The following is a 20,233-nucleotide window of genomic DNA, read 5'->3' as shown; positions in this document are numbered from 1 at the left end:
AAAAGCCTGCTGTTTTCCCCATCAAGGTTCTGCACCTCAATACCCCAAGATACCTGATGGAAATCTTAATTATCAGCCAGGAAAACATCTTACCTGCTCAGCTCCATCCCATACAACACAGCCAAAGGCTTCTCTCTGAGCCTGGCAGCAATCTCTCTACCTATCAGTTTCCCAAGTCGGTTTCCATGCCAGACATACACATCCCAACTCTGTGGCCACAGAGACCATCTGTCCCACACTTTCTTACACTTACATCACTACATGAAAGGACACACTGCACAATAACCTTTGGCCCAATTTATAAGATATAATTGACCCTCTAAACCTATAAAGCCCAATTTACATCCATTTCTTAAAAGTATTTGTCACAACAGGTAAAGGTGCAGCAGGGAATCTTAACGTCACCCACCATATAGTCCTGCACCGGCTTCTCTCCCTCTCACCCCCATCTCTTCCCCCTTTCCCATCTGGTCTCCTCCTCTCCCTTCAACATTTTTCCCTGCCCATCCTTCCTTCTCATTCAATACAAGCCTCCTTTTGCCTTGTAAATGTCTCACCTGTGACAACATCCCACATTTCACCATTTTGATCTAATTACAAAACTTTTCTCTCAAATACAACCTGAACACAACTATTAACGTGTTGTAATTAAAAGCATAAAGTAAATCTAACATCCAGTCCAACACTGTCAGATGAGCAGAACATTCAGTTATCCATTCCAAGTATAGAAAGTCTTAACATCCATATTGTATCTTGGCTAGCTTGTATACTATCTCATACAACTCCAATGATTATATATATATATATATATATATATATATATATATGTATATATATATGTATATGTTCAGAGTCAAACAGCCTCATAAGCTATGAGCCTATAATCAGTCTTCAACCCCGTCAGAAATCTGAGAATGGCCAAGTATCTACACACATAGGAAGCCTAAAACACCTTCTAGAACTGAGAGGTTGTAGAGAGCACTCTCCACCAGCACAGTACCCTGTTAGCAACACGTGAGGGAAGACTTCAGCCTTCTGGCCCCAAATCAACTGACAGACTGTGGAAATGCAGATGAGGAAGGGCTGTTCACCCTGTCTTGGTTGGGCTTATCAGTCAACTATTCTGCATGACTTGTCCTTTTCTGGACAGTATTAGTGTGCAGATGAAACAGGCAGCTTTGTGCAGTGGCTGCCTTGCCACAAAGTATGGCATCACCTGGAGGTCGAGATGTTCAAATTCTTCATTAAATCAGGGAAAGGGAACGGTTAGGAGCAGATATGTCTCAACAAAGGATAAATAAATTTAAATCTCAAATTTTGTGGATTTCTGACGTTTTTGAAGAACATCGATCTATATAAAGTAATCTGGACTGTTGTCTCCAAATCCTAAATATTATCTTGAAAGTTTCAAGTGTCAAACTCAGAGTCATGAATTTGTTATTTGTCTCTTAAATCAGAGGTGTAATCATCTCAGATCTTTGTAATGACATCACTAGAAGGACTGACTCTAAAACTTGTACTTTTACAATTTTTCGTCAAATAAATTGTATACCAAAGCACAGATATGATGCTAGCTTAGTTACCACATGAGATTATGACTGTATAACCCTATCTACTTCCTCCCAGTTAAATAACAACCATTTCTAAATTCCTCATAAAAACCACTTCAGAATAATCCCTTTCAGCCCCCCAAAAGTCTAGGGAACTGGGACGAAGACTCTTCTGTAACTTCTTCAAGCTGTGCATGGGCGTTGAGATATCCTTCTGGGTAGGGGGTAGGAATAATGAAGCACATGCTGTAGCATGTGTGTCCTGATTGGACCCGCCTGATAAAGTCTTTGAGACCAGGAGTCCAAGTAGGCACACTTCGCATCATACAACTCTCAAGACAAACGTTTAGGATTCAGATAACTTTTTCTGTTTGATTCTCCTGAATCATTTTTTCAGGAGGTCTACCTCTATCAAATCAGATCAGTAGGACTCTGTGAGGTTTCCAGAGCCTAACCACACTTTGTAAAAGCACAAAGACAAAACATTTGTCCCAAAATACTGTGTTACTCAGTCTGTATCCAAATAGCTTGTATCTTATACTCTTTCCCGGACTAATAATATAACCATAAAACTCAAAGGCACACCCATTATGACGATTAAATGACTTTTAACACACGAAGTAAGCTAAACATTGAGCCTGATACACTTTTGTACTCTATGATATCAGGAAATGAACCGAATAATCCGGTGGAGCCCACGTTAAGAGAATCTGAGCTTCCTGTTCTGGAATATATCAAAAGTAACAACACACCCTCGCTGGCCGTCATCAACCAGAGATATGGCTTTTAGCGGCTAACACATAAAACACATTTAAAAACTTCTATCAATTCTAATACCAATACGCCATGTATCAAACCAGGACTTTGACTCAGGGTAGAGAGCTTTAGAGATGGACATATGTTAGGCTACAGATTTTTGTTTAACCTTAAGACAAATATCTATCTATCTATCTATCTATCTATCTATCTATCTATCTATCTATCTATCTATCTCCATCTGTTTAGCTCTTTACCCGGAGTCACAGATTTTATTGAACCTTAATTACTGGTAAGTAACATTGGATACTCTAAGTGGATCCAGGGACTAATTTTTCCCGACCTAAGTTTCGATCCATGCATGAAAATCCCCATGTGATTCTCATAATCTCTGTACTCTCCTTTTTTTTGTTTTTTTTTTGTTTTTTTTTAGACAGCCAAATCTTTTTTTATTGGGGGAGTGGGTTTCTAAGGGATAGGCCTGGGGCCCTCACTGCACAGCTTCTTCATTGGCACTGCCTCCAGAATCCTGTGGCTTCATCACATCTGGAAGCTCCGAGGGCTGGAGAAGGGTTCAATAAGCAGTGCTTCAACGGTGTCATCTGCTGGAAAGGCCAGGCCCACTGTGGCTGGGGGCTGTGGCCTTGCTGTCTGACTGGTGAAGCCACATTCGCCCAGAGTTTTTCCATCATTGAGGAGCTGGTCGTCCTTGTACAGCTGCTGCTCCTCTGGCGGCCGCTTGATGATACCCTCGACGATGTACTTCAGTTCGAACACCGTGCTCGACTCCTTGGCGTCTGTAAAGATGGTGGTGGTCTTGTGGCTCCGGATCATGAGGAACACATCCATGCTGGCGGCTGCTTCTGGCTCCCCCCTTTGTACTCTCCTTTAGACAAATTTAAACATCTTCTATCAAGTCTAATACCAAAAACCAATTTAAAATTCAGGACATTAGCCAAAATGTATCCATCTGTTCAGCTCTCTACCCAGAGCCACATGTGTTTAATTAACCTTCATATCTTCCACAATATATGTCTGTATCCACTCTGACCAGAGTTAAAGGTATTTATCACAACTCTCTACTTAGATAGGGAAAAATTGTTCACTCACTCCAAGTACCAAACTATGGTGAAAATCCCCACGTGTTTCAAGCAATGTCTTTACTCTCTTCTTTGTAAAATTGAACTTATTCACCTGTTAATAAAATGGTCCTTACTAAGCAGCTTGTCTAACTAGGATTTCCACCCAGAATTCCTGTGGAGCCCACGTTAAAAGAAATATGAGTATCATGAAAGATTGTAGAAACAACGCACTTTAAAGAGCAGCTTTAAATCTCTAACTCTATGACTTGCCATTACTTGTCACACAGCAGGGAATCTACAATGTGCCATCCCAGGGTGCTTCTCTGTTTCTTTGTTTAAATTCCTAATATTGAGATACCACATGGCTAACATGGTGCTGCCCTCCTCTTTCTTTTTTTTTTTTTTTCATAGCTGAGGTCCGAACCCAGGGCCTTGCATTTGCTAGGCAAGCGCTCTACCAGTGAGCTAAATCCCCAACCTGCCCTCGACTTCTTTAGAAATGAAAACTTTCAACTCTTTGGCTTATCAGTGGACTGTTGCTCAGTGGGCCGGTTTGCCGTGTGTTCATGCAAAAGTATAAAATCTAAAAGGCTGCTGTTTTCCCCATCAAGGTTCTGCACCTCAATACCCCAAGATATCTGATGGAAATCTTAATTATCAGCCAGGAAAACATCATACCTGCTCTGCGCCATCCCATACAACACAGCCAAAGGCTTCTCTCTGAGCCTGGCAGCAATCTTTCTACCTATCAGTTTCCCAAGTCGGTTTCCCTGCCAGACACATACATCCCAATTCTGTGGCCACAGAGACCATCTGTCCCACACTTTCTTACATTTAAATCGCTACATGAAAGGACACACTGCACAACAACCTTTGGCCCAATTGATAAGATATAATTGACCTTCTAAACCTATAAAGCCCAATTTACATCCATCTCTTAAAATATTTGTAACAACCAGTAAAGGTGCAGCAGGGAATCTTAACGTCACCCACCATATAGTCCTGCACCGGATTCTCTCCCTCTTACCCCCATCTCTTCCCCCTTCCCCATCTGGTCTCCTCCTCTCCCTTCAACATTTTTCCCTGCCCATCCTTCCTTCTCATTCAATGACAAGCCTCCTTTTGCCTTGTAAATGTCTCACCTGTGACAACATCCCACATTTCACCATTTTGATCTAATTACAAAACTTTTCTCTCAAATACAACCTGAACACAACTCTTAACGTGTTGTAATTAAAAGCATAAAGTAAATCTAACATCCAGTCCAACACTGTCAGATGAGCAGAACATTCAGTTATCCATTCCAAGTTTAGAGAAGTCTTAACATCCATATTGTATTTTGGCTAGCTTGTATACTATCTCATAAATCTCCAATGATATATAATATATATATTCATGTATATGTATATATATATATATATATATATATATGTTCAGAGTCAAACAGCCTCATAAGCTATGAGCCTATAATCAGTCTTCAACCCCGTCAGAAATCTGAGAATGGCCAAGTATCTACACACATAGGAAGCCTAAAACACCTTCTAGAACTGAGAGGTTGTAGAGAGCACTCTCCACCAGCACAGTACCCTGTTAGCAACACGTGAGGGAAGACTTCAGCCTTCTGGCCCCAAATCAACTGACAGACTGTGGAAATGCAGATGAGGAAGGGCTGTTCACCCTGTCTTGGTTGGGCTTATCAGTCAACTATTCTGCATGACTTGTCCTTTTCTGGACAGTATTAGTGTGCAGATGAAACAGGCAGCTTTGTGCAGTGGCTGCCTTGCCACAAAGTATGGCATCACCTGGAGGTCGAGATGTTCAAATTCTTCATTAAATCAGGGAAAGGGAACGGTTAGGAGCAGATATGTCTCAACAAAGGATAAATAAATTTAAATCTCAAATTTTGTGGATTTCTGACGTTTTTGAAGAACATCGATCTATATAAAGTAATCTGGACTGTTGTCTCCAAATCCTAAATATTATCTTGAAAGTTTCAAGTGTCAAACTCAGAGTCATGAATTTGTTATTTGTCTCTTAAATCAGAGGTGTAATCATCTCAGATCTTTGTAATGACATCACTAGAAGGACTGACTCTAAAACTTGTACTTTTACAATTTTTCGTCAAATAAATTGTATACCAAAGCACAGATATGATGCTAGCTTAGTTACCACATGAGATTATGACTGTATAACCCTATCTACTTCCTCCCAGTTAAATAACAACCATTTCTAAATTCCTCATAAAAACCACTTCAGAATAATCCCTTTCAGCCTCCCAAAAGTCTAGGGAACTGGGACGAAGACTCTTCTGTAACTTCTTCAAGCTGTACATGGGCGTTGAGATATCCTTCTGGGTAGGGGGTAGGAATAATGAAGCACATGCTGTAGCATGTGTGTCCTGATTGGACCCGCCTGATAAAGTCTTTGAGACCAGGAGTCCAAGTAGGCACACTTCGCATCATACAACTCTCAAGACAAACGTTTAGGATTCAGATAACTTTTTCTGTTTGATTCTCCTGAATCATTTTTTCAGGAGGTCTACCTCTATCAAATCAGATCAGTAGGACTCTGTGAGGTTTCCAGAGCCTAACCACACTTTGTAAAAGCACAAAGACAATACATTTGTCCCAAAATATTGTGTTACTCAGTCTGTATCCAAATAGCTTGTATCTTATACTCTTTCCCGGACTAATAATATAACCATAAAACTCAAAGGCACACCCATTATGACGATTAAACGACTTTTTAACACACGAAGTAAGCTAAACAATGAGCCTGATACACTTTTGTACTCTATGATATCAGGAAATGAACCGAATAATCCGGTGGAGCCCACGTGAAGAGAATCTGAGCTTCCTATTCTTGAATATATCAAATTAACCGCACACCCTCGCTGGCCGTCATCAACCAGAGATATGGCTTTTAGCGGCTAACACATAAAACACATTTAAAAACTTCTCTCAATTCTAATACCAATACGCCATGTATCAAACCAGGACTTTGACTCAGGGTAGAGGGCTTTAGAGATGGACATATGTTAGGCAACAGATTTTTGTTTAACCTTAAGACAAATATCTATCTATCTATCTATCTATCTATCTATCTATCTATCTATCTATCTATCTATCTCCATCTGTTTAGCTCTTTACCGGGAGTCACAGATTTTATTGAACCTTAATTACTACTAAGTAACATTGGATACTCTAAGTGGATCCAGGGACTAATTTGTCCCGTCCTAAGTTTCGATCCATGCATGAAAATCCCCATGTGATTCTCATAATCTCTGTACTCTCCTTTTTTTGTTTTTTGTTTTTTTTTAGACAGGCAAATCTTTTTTTATTGGGGGAGTGGGTTTTTAGGGGGTAGGCCTGGGGCCCTCACTGCACAGCTTGTTCATTGGCACTGCCTCCAGAATCCTGTGGCTTCATCACATCTGGAAGCTCCGAGGGCTGGAGAAGGGTTCAATAAGCAGCGCTTCAACGGTGTCCTCTGCTGGAAAGGCCAGGCCCACTGAGGCTGGGGGCTGTGGCCTTGCTGTCTGACTGGTGAAGCCACATTCGCCCAGAGTTTTTCCATCATTGAGGAGCTGGTCGTCCTTGTACAGCTGCTGCTCCTCTGGCGGCCGCTTGATGATACCCTCGACGATGTACTTCAGTTCGAACACCGTGCTCGACTCCTTGGCGTCTGTAAAGATGGTGGTGGTCTTGTGGCTCCGGATCATGAGGAACACATCCATGCTGGCGGCTGCTTCTGGCTCCACCCTCTGTACTCTCCTTTAGACAAACTTAAACATCTTCTATCAAGTCTAATACCAAAAACCAATTTAAAATTCAGGACATTAGCCAAAATGTATCCATCTGTTCAGCTCTCTACCCAGAGCCACATGTGTTTAATTAACCTTCATATCTTCCACAATATATGTCTGTATCCACTCTGACCAGAGTTAAAGGTATTTATCACAACTCTCTACTTAGATAGGGAAAAATTGTTCACTCACTCCAAGTACCAAACTATGGTGAAAATCCCCACGTGTTTCAAGCAATGTCTTTACTCTCTTCTTTGTAAAATTGAACTTATTCATCTGTTAATAAAATGGTCCTTACTAAGCAGCTTGTCTAACTAGGATTTCCACCCAGAATTCCTGTGGAGCCCACGTTAAAAGAAATATGAGTATCATGAAAGATTTTAGAAACAACGCACTTTAAAGAGCAGCTTTAAATCTCTAACTCTATGACTTGCCATTACTTGTCACACAGCAGGGAATCTACAATGTGCCATCCCAGGGTGCTTCTCTGTTTCTTTGTTTAAATTCCTAATATTGAGATACCACATGCCTAACATGGTGCTGCCCTCCTCTTTCTTTTTTTTTTTTTTCATAGCTGAGGTCCGAACCCAGGGCCTTGCATTTGCTAGGCAAGCGCCCTACCAGTGAGCTAAATCCCCAACCTGCCCTCGACTTCTTTAGAAATGAAAACTTTCAACTCTTTGGCTTATCAGTGGACTGTTGCTCAGTGGGCCGGTTTGCCGTGTGTTCATGCAAAAGTATAAAATCTAAAAGGCTGCTGTTTTCCCCATCAAGGTTCTGCACCTCAATACCCCAAGATATCTGATGGAAATCTTAATTATCAGCCAGGAAAACATCATACCTGCTCTGCGCCATCCCATACAACACAGCCAAAGGCTTCTCTCTGAGCCTGGCAGCAATCTTTCTACCTATCAGTTTCCCAAGTCTGTTTCCCTGCCAGACACATACATCCCAATTCTGTGGCCACAGAGACCATCTGTCCCACACTTTCTTACATTTAAATCGCTACATGAAAGGACACACTGCACAACAACCTTTGGCCCAATTGATAAGATATAATTGACCCTCTAAACCTATAAAGCCCAATTTACATCCATCTCTTAAAATATTTGTAACAACCTGTAAAGGTGCAGCAGGGAATCTTAACGTCACCCACCATATAGTCCTGCACCGGATTCTCTCCCTCTTACCCCCATCTCTTCCCCCTTCCCCATCTGGTCTCCTCCTCTCGCTTCAACATTTTTCCCTGCCCATCCTTCCTTCTCATTCAATGACAAGCCTCCTTTTGCCTTGTAAATGTCTCACCTGTGACAACATCCCACATTTCACCATTTTGATCTAATTACAAAACTTTTCTCTCAAATACAACCTGAACACAACTCTTAACGTGTTGTAATTAAAAGCATAAAGTAAATCTAACATCCAGTCCAACACTGTCAGATGAGCAGAACATTCAGTTATCCATTCCAAGTTTAGAGAAGTCTTAACATCCATATTGTATTTTGGCTAGCTTGTATACTATCTCATAAATCTCCAATGATATATAATATATATATATTCATGTATATGTATATATATATATGTTCAGAGTTAAACAGCCTCATAAGCTATGAGCCTATAATCAGTCTTCAACCCCGTCAGAAATCTGAGAATGGCCAAGTATCTACACACATAGGAAGCCTAAAACACCTTCTAGAACTGAGAGGTTGTAGAGAGCACTCTCCACCAGCACAGTACCCTGTTAGCAACACGTGAGGGAAGACTTCAGCCTTCTGGCCCCAAATCAACTGACAGCCTGTGGAAATGCAGATGAGGAAGGGCTGTTCACCCTGTCTTGGTTGGGCTTATCAGTCAACTATTCTGCATGACTTGTCCTTTTCTGGACAGTATTAGTGTGCAGATGAAACAGGCAGCTTTGTGCAGTGGCTGCCTTGCCACAAAGTATGGCATCACCTGGAGGTCGAGATGTTCAAATTCTTCATTAAATCAGGGAAAGGGAACGGTTAGGAGCAGATATGTCTCAACAAAGGATAAATAAATTTAAATCTCAAATTTTGTGGATTTCTGACGTTTTTGAAGAACATCGATCTATATAAAGTAATCTAGACTGTTGTCTCCAAATCCTAAATATTATCTTGAAAGTTTCAAGTGTCAAACTCAGAGTCATGAATTTGTTATTTGTGTCTTAAATCAGAGGTGTAATCATCTCAGATCTTTGTAATGACATCACTAGAAGGACTGACTCTAAAACTTGTACTTTTACAATTTTTCGTCAAATAAATTGTATACCAAAGCACAGATATGATGCTAGCTTAGTTACCACATGAGATTATGACTGTATAACCCTATCTACTTCCTCCCAGTTAAATAACAACCATTTCTAAATTCCTCATAAAAACCACTTCAGAATAATCCCTTTCAGCCTCCCAAAAGTCTAGGGAACTGGGACGAAGACTCTTCTGTAACTTCTTCAAGCTGTACATGGGCGTTGAGATATCCTTGTGGGTAGGGGGTAGGAATAATGAAGCACATGCTGTAGCATGTGTGTCCTGATTGGACCCGCCTGAAAGTCTTTGAGACCAGGAGTCCAAGTAGGCACACTTCGCATCATACAACTCTCAAGACAAACGTTTAGGATTCAGATAACTTTTTCTGTTTGATTCTCCTGAATCATTTTTCAGGAGGTCTACCTCTATCAAATCAGATCAGTAGGACTCTGTGAGGTTTCCAGAGCCTAACCACACTTTGTAAAAGCACAAAGACAAAACATTTGTCCCAAAATACTGTGTTACTCAGTCTGTATCCAAATAGCTTGTATCTTGTACTCTTTCCCGGACTAATAATATAACCATAAAACTCAAAGGCACACCCATTATGACGATTAAACGACTTTTTAACACACGAAGTAATCTAAACAATGAGCCTGATACACTTTTGTACTCTATGATATCAGGAAATGAACCGAATAATCCGGTGGAGCCCACGTTAAGAGAATCTGAGCTTCCTGTTCTGGAATATATCAAAAGTAACAACACACCCTCGCTGGCCGTCATCAACCAGAGATATGGCTTTTAGCGGCTAACACATAAAACATATTTAAAAACTTCTCTCAATTCTAATACCAATACGCCATGTATCAAACCAGGACTTTGACTCAGGGTAGAGGGCTTTAGAGATGGACATATGTTAGGCAACAGATTTTTGTTTAACCTTAAGACAAATATCTATCTATCTATCTATCTATCTATCTATCTATCTATCTATCTATCTATCTATCTCCATCTGTTTAGCTCTTTACCGGGAGTCACAGATTTTATTGAACCTTAATTACTACTAAGTAACATTGGATACTCTAAGTGGATCCAGGGACTAATTTGTCCCGTCCTAAGTTTCGATCCATGCATGAAAATCCCCATGTGATTCTCATAATCTCTGTACTCTCCTTTTTTTTGTTTTTTGTTTTTTTTTAGACAGGCAAATCTTTTTTTATTGGGGGAGTGGGTTTTTAGGGGGTAGGCCTGGGGCCCTCACTGCACAGCTTGTTCATTGGCACTGCCTCCAGAATCCTGTGGCTTCATCACATCTGGAAGCTCCGAGGGCTGGAGAAGGGTTCAATAATCAGCGGTTCAACGGTGTCGTCTGCTGGAAAGGCCAGGCCCACTGAGGCTGGGGGCTGTGGCCTTGCTGTCTGACTGGTGAAGCCACATTCGCCCAGAGTTTTTCCATCATTGAGGAGCTGGTCGTCCTTGTACAGCCGCTGCTCCTCTGGCGGCCGCTTGATGGTGCCCTCGACGATGCACATCAGTTCGAACACCGTGCTCGACTCCTTGGCGTCCGTAAAGATGGTGGTGGTCTTGTGGCGCCGGATCATGAGAAACACATCCATGCCGGCGGCTGCTTCTGGCTCCAACCTCTGTACTCTCCTTTAGACAAACTTAAACATCTTCTATCAAGTCTAATACCAAAAACCAATTTAAAATTCAGGACATTAGCCAAAATGTATCCATCAGTTCAGCTCTCTACCCAGAGCCACAGGTGTTTAATTAACCTTCATATCTTCCACAATATATGTCTGTATCCACTCTGACCAGAGTTAAAGGTATTTATCACAACTCTCTACTTAGATAGGGAAAAATTGTTCACTAACTCCAAGTACCAAACTATGGTGAAAATCCCCACGTGTTTCAAGCAATGTCTTTGCTCTCTTCTTTGTAAAATTGAACTTATTCACCTGTTAATAAAATGGTCCTTACTAAGCAGCTTGTCTAACTAGGATTTCCACCCAGAATTCCTGTGGAGCCCACGTTAAAAGAAATATGAGTATCATGAAAGATTTTAGAAACAACGCACTTTAAAGAGCAGCTTTAAATCTCTAACTCTATGACTTGCCATTACTTGTCACACAGCAGAGAATCTACAATGTGCCAGCCCAGGGTGCTTCTCTGTTTCTTTGTTTAAATTCCTAATATTGAGATATCACATGGCTTATCATGGTGCTGACTTCCTCTTCTTCTTCTTTTTTTTTTTCCAGGGCTGGGGATGGAACCGAGGGCCTTGCATTTGCTAGGCAAGCGCTCTACCAGTGAGCTAAATCCCCAACCTGCCCTCCTCTTCTTTAGAAATGAAAACTTTCAACTCTTTGGATTATTAGTGGACTGTTGCTCATTGGGTCGGTTCGCTGTCTGTTCATGTAAAAGTATAAAATATAAAAGCCTGCTGTTTTCCCCATCAAGGTTCTGCACCTCAATACCCCAAGATACCTGATGGAAATCTTAATTATCAGCCAGGAAAACATCTTACCTGCTCAGCTCCATCCCATACAACACAGCCAAAGGCTTCTCTCTGAGCCTGGCAGCAATCTCTCTACCTATCAGTTTCCCAAGTCGGTTTCCCTGCCAGACATACACATCCCAACTCTGTGGCCACAGAGACCATCTGTCCCACACTTTCTTACACTTACATCACTACATGAAAGGACACACTGCACAATAACCTTTGGCCCAATTTATAAGATATAATTGACCCTCTAAACCTATAAAGCCCAATTTACATCCATTTCTTAAAAGTATTTGTCACAACAGGTAAAGGTGCAGCAGGGAATCTTAACGTCACCCACCATATAGTCCTGCACCGGATTCTCTCCCTCTCACCCCCATCTCTTCCCCCTTTCCCATCTGGTCTCCTCCTCTCCCTTCAACATTTTTCCCTGCCCATCCTTCCTTCTCATTCAATGACAAGCCTCCTTTTGCCTTGTAAATGTCTTACCTGTGACAACATCCCACATTTCACCATTTTGATCTAATTACAAAACTTTTCTCTCAAATACAACCTGAACACAACTATTAACGTGTTGTAATTAAAAGCATAAAGTAAATCTAACATCCAGTCCAACACTGTCAGATGAGCAGAACATTCAGTTATCCATTCCAAGTTTAGAAAGTCTTAACATCCATATTGTATTTTGGCTAGCTTGTATATTATCTCATACATCTCCAACGATTATATATATATATATATATATATGTATATATATATATATATGTATATGTTCAGAGTCAAACAGCCTCATAAGCTATGAGCCTATAATCAGTCTTCAACCCCGTCAGAAATCTGAGAATGGCCAAGTATCTACACACATAGGAAGCCTAAATCACCTTCTAGAACTGAGAGGTTGTAGAGAGCACTCTCCACCAGCACAGTACCCTGTTAGCAACATGTGAGGGAAGACTTCAGCCTTCTGGCCCCAAATCAACTGACAGCCTGTGGAAATGCAGATGAGGAAGGGCTGTTCACCCTGTCTTGGTTGGGCTTATCAGTCAACTATTCTGCATGACTTGTCCTTTTCTGGACAGTATTAGTGTGCAGATGAAACAGGCAGCTTTGTGCAGTGGCTGCCTTGCCACAAAGTATGGCATCACCTGGAGGTCGAGATGTTCAAATTCTTCATTAAATCAGGGAAAGGGAACGGTTAGGAGCAGATATGTCTCAACAAAGGATAAATAATTTTAAATCTCAAATTTTGTGGATTTCTGACGTTTTTGAAGAACATCGATCTATATAAAGTAATCTGGACTGTTGTCTCCAAATCCTAAATATTATCTTGAAAGTTTCAAGTGTCAAACTCAGAGTCATGAATTTGTTATTTGTGTCTTAAATCAGAGGTGTAATCATCTCAGATCTTTGTAATGACATCACTAGAAGGACTGACTCTAAAACTTGTACTTTTACAATTTTTCGTCAAATAAATTGTATACCAAAGCACAGATATGATGCTAGCTTAGTTACCACATGAGATTATGACTGTATAACCCTATCTACTTCCTCCCAGTTAAATAACAACCATTTCTAAATTCCTCATAAAAACCACTTCAGAATAATCCCTTTCAGCCCCCCAAAAGTCTAGGGAACTGGGACGAAGACTCTTCTGTAACTTCTTCAAGCTGTACATGGGCGTTGAGATATCCTTCTGGGTAGGGGGTAGGAATAATGAAGCACATGCTGTAGCATGTGTGTCCTGATTGGACCCGCCTGATAAAGTCTTTGAGACCAGGAGTCCAAGTAGGCACACTTCGCATCATACAACTCTCAAGACAAACGTTTAGGATTCAGATAACTTTTTCTGTTTGATTCTCCTGAATCATTTTTTCAGGAGGTCTACCTCTATCAAATCAGATCAGTAGGACTCTGTGAGGTTTCCAGAGCCTAACCACACTTTGTAAAAGCACAAAGACAATACATTTGTCCCAAAATATTGTGTTACTCAGTCTGTATCCAAATAGCTTGTATCTTGTACTCTTTCCCGGACTAATAATATAACCATAAAACTCAAAGGCACACCCATTATGACGATTAAACGACTTTTTAACACACGAAGTAAGCTAAACAATGAGCCTGATACACTTTTGTACTCTATGATATCAGGAAATGAACCGAATAATCCGGTGGAGCCCACGTGAAGAGAATCTGAGCTTCCTATTCTTGAATATATCAAATTAACCGCACACCCTCGCTGGCCGTCATCAACCAGAGATATGGCTTTTAGCGGCTAACACATAAAACACATTTAAAAACTTCTCTCAATTCTAATACCAATACGCCATGTATCAAACCAGGACTTTGACTCAGGGTAGAGGGCTTTAGAGATGGACATATGTTAGGCAACAGATTTTTGTTTAACCTTAAGACAAATATCTATCTATCTATCTATCTATCTATCTATCTATCTATCTATCTATCTATCTATCTCCATCTGTTTAGCTCTTTACCGGGAGTCACAGATTTTATTGAACCTTAATTACTACTAAGTAACATTGGATACTCTAAGTGGATCCAGGGACTAATTTGTCCCGTCCTAAGTTTCGATCCATGCATGAAAATCCCCATGTGATTCTCATAATCTCTGTACTCTCCTTTTTTTTGTTTTTTGTTTTTTTTAGACAGGCAAATCTTTTTTTATTGGGGGAGTGGGTTTTTAGGGGGTAGGCCTGGGGCCCTCACTGCACAGCTTGTTCATTGGCACTGCCTCCAGAATCCTGTGGCTTCATCACATCTGGAAGCTCCGAGGGCTGGAGAAGGGTTCAATAAGCAGCGCTTCAACGGTGTCCTCTGCTGGAAAGGCCAGGCCCACTGAGGCTGGGGGCTGTGGCCTTGCTGTCTGACTGGTGAAGCCACATTCGCCCAGAGTTTTTCCATCATTGAGGAGCTGGTCGTCCTTGTACAGCTGCTGCTCCTCTGGCGGCCGCTTGATGATACCCTCGACGATGTACTTCAGTTCGAACACCGTGCTCGACTCCTTGGCGTCTGTAAAGATGGTGGTGGTCTTGTGGCTCCGGATCATGAGGAACACATCCATGCTGGCGGCTGCTTCTGGCTCCACCCTCTGTACTCTCCTTTAGACAAATTTAAACATCTTCTATCAAGTCTAATACCAAAAACCAATTTAAAATTCAGGACATTAGCCAAAATGTATCCATCTGTTCAGCTCTCTACCCAGAGCCACATGTGTTTAATTAACCTTCATATCTTCCACAATATATGTCTGTATCCACTCTGACCAGAGTTAAAGGTATTTATCACAACTCTCTACTTAGATAGGGAAAAATTGTTCACTCACTCCAAGTACCAAACTATGGTGAAAATCCCCACGTGTTTCAAGCAATGTCTTTACTCTCTTCTTTGTAAAATTGAACTTATTCACCTGTTAATAAAATGGTCCTTACTAAGCAGCTTGTCTAACTAGGATTTCCACCCAGAATTCCTGTGGAGCCCACGTTAAAAGAAATATGAGTATCATGAAAGATTTTAGAAACAACGCACTTTAAAGAGCAGCTTTAAATCTCTAACTCTATGACTTGCCATTACTTGTCACACAGCAGGGAATCTACAATGTGCCATCCCAGGGTGCTTCTCTGTTTCTTTGTTTAAATTCCTAATATTGAGATACCACATGCCTAACATGGTGCTGCCCTCCTCTTTCTTTTTTTTTTTTTTCATAGCTGAGGTCCGAACCCAGGGCCTTGCATTTGCTAGGCAAGCGCTCTACCAGTGAGCTAAATCCCCAACCTGCCCTCGACTTCTTTAGAAATGAAAACTTTCAACTCTTTGGCTTATCAGTGGACTGTTGCTCAGTGGGCCGGTTTGCCGTGTGTTCATGCAAAAGTATAAAATCTAAAAGGCTGCTGTTTTCCCCATCAAGGTTCTGCACCTCAATACCCCAAGATATCTGATGGAAATCTTAATTATCAGCCAGGAAAACATCATACCTGCTCTGCGCCATCCCATACAACACAGCCAAAGGCTTCTCTCTGAGCCTGGCAGCAATCTTTCTACCTATCAGTTTCCCAAGTCGGTTTCCCTGCCAGACACATACATCCCAATTCTGTGGCCACAGAGACCATCTGTCCCACACTTTCTTACATTTAAATCGCTACATGAAAGGACACACTGCACAACAACCTTTGGCCCAATTGATAAGATATAATTGACCCTCTAAACCTATAAAGCCCAATTTACATCCATCTCTTAAAATATTTGTAACAACCTGTAAAGGTGCAGCAGGGAATCTTAACGTCACCCACCATATAGTCCTGCACCGGATTCTCTCCCTCTTACCCCCATCTCTTCCCCCTTCCCCATCTGGTCTCCTCCTCTCGCTTCAACATTTTTCCCTGCCCATCCTTCCTTCTCATTCAATGACAAGCCTCCTTTTGCCTTGTAAATGTCTCACCTGTGACAACATCCCACATTTCACCATTTTGATCTAATTACAAAACTTTTCTCTCAAATACAACCTGAACACAACTCTTAACGTGTTGTAATTAAAAGCATAAAGTAAATCTAACATCCAGTCCAACACTGTCAGATGAGCAGAACATTCAGTTATCCATTCCAAGTTTAGAGAAGTCTTAACATCCATATTGTATTTTGGCTAGCTTGTATACTATCTCATAAATCTCCAATGATATATAATATATATATATTCATGTATATGTATATATATATATGTTCAGAGTTAAACAGCCTCATAAGCTATGAGCCTATAATCAGTCTTCAACCCCGTCAGAAATCTGAGAATGGCCAAGTATCTACACACATAGGAAGCCTAAAACACCTTCTAGAACTGAGAGGTTGTAGAGAGCACTCTCCACCAGCACAGTACCCTGTTAGCAACACGTGAGGGAAGACTTCAGCCTTCTGGCCCCAAATCAACTGACAGACTGTGGAAATGCAGATGAGGAAGGGCTGTTCACCCTGTCTTGGTTGGGCTTATCAGTCAACTATTCTGCATGACTTGTCCTTTTCTGGACAGTATTAGTGTGCAGATGAAACAGGCAGCTTTGTGCAGTGGCTGCCTTGCCACAAAGTATGGCATCACCTGGAGGTCGAGATGTTCAAATTCTTCATTAAATCAGGGAAAGGGAACGGTTAGGAGCAGATATGTCTCAACAAAGGATAAATAAATTTAAATCTCAAATTTTGTGGATTTCTGACGTTTTTGAAGAACATCGATCTATATAAAGTAATCTAGACTGTTGTCTCCAAATCCTAAATATTATCTTGAAAGTTTCAAGTGTCAAACTCAGAGTCATGAATTTGTTATTTGTGTCTTAAATCAGAGGTGTAATCATCTCAGATCTTTGTAATGACATCACTAGAAGGACTGACTCTAAAACTTGTACTTTTACAATTTTTCGTCAAATAAATTGTATACCAAAGCACAGATATGATGCTAGCTTAGTTACCACATGAGATTATGACTGTATAACCCTATCTACTTCCTCCCAGTTAAATAACAACCATTTCTAAATTCCTCATAAAAACAACTTCAGAATAATCCCTTTCAGCCTCCCAAAAGTCTAGGGAACTGGGACGAAGACTCTTCTGTAACTTCTTCAAGCTGTACATGGGCGTTGAGATATCCTTGTGGGTAGGGGGTAGGAATAATGAAGCACATGCTGTAGCATGTGTGTCCTGATTGGACCCGCCTGAAAGTCTTTGAGACCAGGAGTCCAAGTAGGCACACTTCGCATCATACAACTCTCAAGACAAAGGTTTAGGATTCAGATAACTTTTTCTGTTTGATTCTCCTGAATCATTTTTCAGGAGGTCTACCTCTATCAAATCAGATCAGTAGGACTCTGTGAGGTTTCCAGAGCCTAACCACACTTTGTAAAAGCACAAAGACAAAACATTTGTCCCAAAATACTGTGTTACTCAGTCTGTATCCAAATAGCTTGTATCTTGTACTCCTTCCCGGACTAATAATATAACCATAAAACTCAAAGGCACACCCATTATGACGATTAAACGACTTTTAACACACGAAGTAAGCTAAACAATGAGCCTGATACACTTTTGTACTCTATGATATCAGGAAATGAACCGAATAATCCGGTGGAGCCCACGTTAAGAGAATCTGAGCTTCCTGTTCTGGAATATATCAAAAGTAACCACACACCCTCGCTGGCCGTCATCAACCAGAGATATGGTTTTTAGCGGCTAACACATAAAACACATTTAAAAACTTCTATCAATTCTAATACCAATACACCATGTATCAAACCAGGACTTTGACTCAGGGTAGAGAGCTTTAGAGATGGACATATTTTAGGCTAAAGATTTTTGTTTAACTTTAATACAAATATCTATCTATCTATCTATCTATCTATCTATCTATCTATCTATCTCCATCTGTTTAGCTCTTTACTCGGAGTCACAGATTTTATTGAACCTTAATTACTGCTAAGTAACATTGGATACTCTAAGTGGATCCAAGGACTAATTTTTCCCGACCTAAGTTTTGATCCATGCATGAAAATCCCCATGTGATTCTCATAATCTCTGTACTCTCATTTTTTTTTGTTTTTTGTTTTTTTTAGACAGCCAAATCTTTTCTTATTGGGGGAGTGGGTTTCTAGGGTTTAGGCCTGGGGCCCTCACTGCACAGCTTTTTCATTGGCACTGCCTCCAGAATCCTGTGGCTTCATCACATCTGGAAGCTCCGAGGGCTGGAGAAGGGTTCAATAAGCAGTGCTTCAACGGTGTCATCTGCTCGAAAGGCCAGGCCCACTGTGGCTGGGGGCTGTGGCCTTGCTGTCTGACTGGTGAAGCCACATTCGCCCAGAGTTTTTCCATCATTGAGGAGCTGGTCGTCCTTGTACAGCCGCTGCTCCCCTTCGGCCGCTTGATGATGCCCTCGACGATGCACTTCAGTTCGAACACCGTGCTCGACTCCTTGGCGTCCGTAAAGATGGTGGTTGTCTTGTGGCGCCGGATCATGAGAAACACATCCATGTCGGCGGCTGCTTCTGGCTCCACCCTCTGTACTCTCCTTTAGACAAACTTAAACATCTTCTATCAAGTCTAATACCAAAAACCAATTTAAAATTCAGGACATTAGCTAAAATGCATCCATCTGTTCAGCTCTCTACCCAGAGCCACAGGTGTTTAATTAACCTTCACATCTTCCACAATATATGTCTGTATCCACTCTGACCAGAGTTAAAGGTATTTATCACAACTCTCTACTTAGATAGGGAAAAATTGTTCACTAACTCCAAGTACCAAACTATGTTGAAAATCCCCACGTGTTTCAAGCAATGTCTTTACTCTCTTCTTTGTAAAATTGAACTTATTCACCTGTTAATAAAATGGTCCTTACTAAGCAGCTTGTCTAACTAGGATTTCCACCCAGAATTCCTGTGGAGCCCACGTTAAAAGAAATATGAGTATCATGAAAGATTTTAGAAACAACGCACTTTAAAGAGCAGCTTTACATCTCTAACTCTATGACTTGCCATTACTTGTCACACAGTAGGGAATCTACAATGTGCCAGCCCATGGTGCTTCTCTGTTTCTTTGTTTAAATTCCTAATATTGAGATGTCACATGGCTTATCATGGTGCTGACTTCTTCTTCTTCTTCTTCTTTTTTTTTTTCCAGGGCTGGGGATGGAACCGAGGGCCTTGCATTTGCTAGGCAAGCGCTCTACAAGTGAGCTAAATCCCCAACCTGCCCTCCTCTTCTTTAGAAATGAAAACTTTCAACTCTTTGGATTATTAGTGGACTGTTGCTCATTGGGTCGGTTTGCTGTCTGTTCATGTAAAAGTATAAAATATAAAAGCCTGCTGTTTTCCCCATCAAGGTTCTGCACCTCAATACCCCAAGATATCTGATGGAAATCTTAATTATCAGCCAGGAAAACATCTTACCTGCTCTGCTCCATCCCATACAACACAGCCAAAGGCTTCTCTCTGAGCCTGGCAGCAATCTCTCTACCTATCAGTTTCCCAAGTCGGTTTCCCTGCCAGACATACACATCCCAACTCTGTGGCCACAGAGACCATCTGTCCCACACTTTCTTACACTTACATCGCTACATGAAAGGACACACTGCACAATAACCTTTGGCCCAATTTATAAGATATAATTGACCCTCTAAACCTATAAAGCCCAATTTACATCCATCCCTTAAAAATATTTGTAACAACCTGTAAAGGTGCAGCAGGGAATCTTAACGTCCGTCACCTACCATATAGTCC

The 20,233-nt window shown here is 41.1% G+C and overlaps 4 protein-coding genes and 1 pseudogene across 4 annotated transcripts; all 5 read right to left on the bottom strand.

Moving 5' to 3' along the window:
• Positions 1–2,547: 2,547 nt before the first annotated feature.
• On the bottom strand, positions 2,548–3,690 carry LOC134486085 (elongin-B-like). The gene has a single exon (XM_063284869.1). The coding sequence runs from the start codon at positions 3,153–3,155 to the stop codon at positions 2,847–2,849; it is 309 nt and encodes a 102-aa protein (XP_063140939.1). The 5' UTR covers positions 3,156–3,690; the 3' UTR covers positions 2,548–2,846.
• An 85-nt stretch (positions 3,691–3,775) lies between these two features.
• LOC134486083 (elongin-B-like) lies at positions 3,776–8,668 on the bottom strand. Its single transcript, XM_063284863.1, has one exon. It carries the CDS (start codon positions 7,122–7,124, stop codon positions 6,816–6,818), a length of 309 nt encoding a protein of 102 aa, XP_063140933.1. The 5' UTR covers positions 7,125–8,668; the 3' UTR covers positions 3,776–6,815.
• Positions 8,669–10,435: 1,767 nt separating this feature from the next.
• Positions 10,436–11,126, bottom strand: Elob-ps14 (elongin B, pseduogene 14). Its single transcript, XM_063284861.1, has one exon. The coding sequence runs from the start codon at positions 11,077–11,079 to the stop codon at positions 10,771–10,773; it is 309 nt and encodes a 102-aa protein (XP_063140931.1). The 5' UTR covers positions 11,080–11,126; the 3' UTR covers positions 10,436–10,770.
• Positions 11,127–12,890: 1,764 nt separating this feature from the next.
• Elob-ps7 (elongin B, pseduogene 7) lies at positions 12,891–16,286 on the bottom strand. Its single transcript, XM_063284867.1, has one exon. It carries the CDS (start codon positions 15,043–15,045, stop codon positions 14,737–14,739), a length of 309 nt encoding a protein of 102 aa, XP_063140937.1. The 5' UTR covers positions 15,046–16,286; the 3' UTR covers positions 12,891–14,736.
• A 2,092-nt stretch (positions 16,287–18,378) lies between these two features.
• On the bottom strand, positions 18,379–20,233 carry Elob-ps11 (elongin B, pseduogene 11; annotated as a pseudogene).

The sequence above is a fragment of the Rattus norvegicus genome, chromosome 3 (genome assembly GCF_036323735.1).
Source record: "Rattus norvegicus strain BN/NHsdMcwi chromosome 3, GRCr8, whole genome shotgun sequence".
Lineage (NCBI taxonomy): Eukaryota > Metazoa > Chordata > Mammalia > Rodentia > Muridae > Rattus > Rattus norvegicus.
Note: the sequence above shows the minus strand (reverse complement) of the source record. Positions and strands in the feature narration are given on the sequence as shown.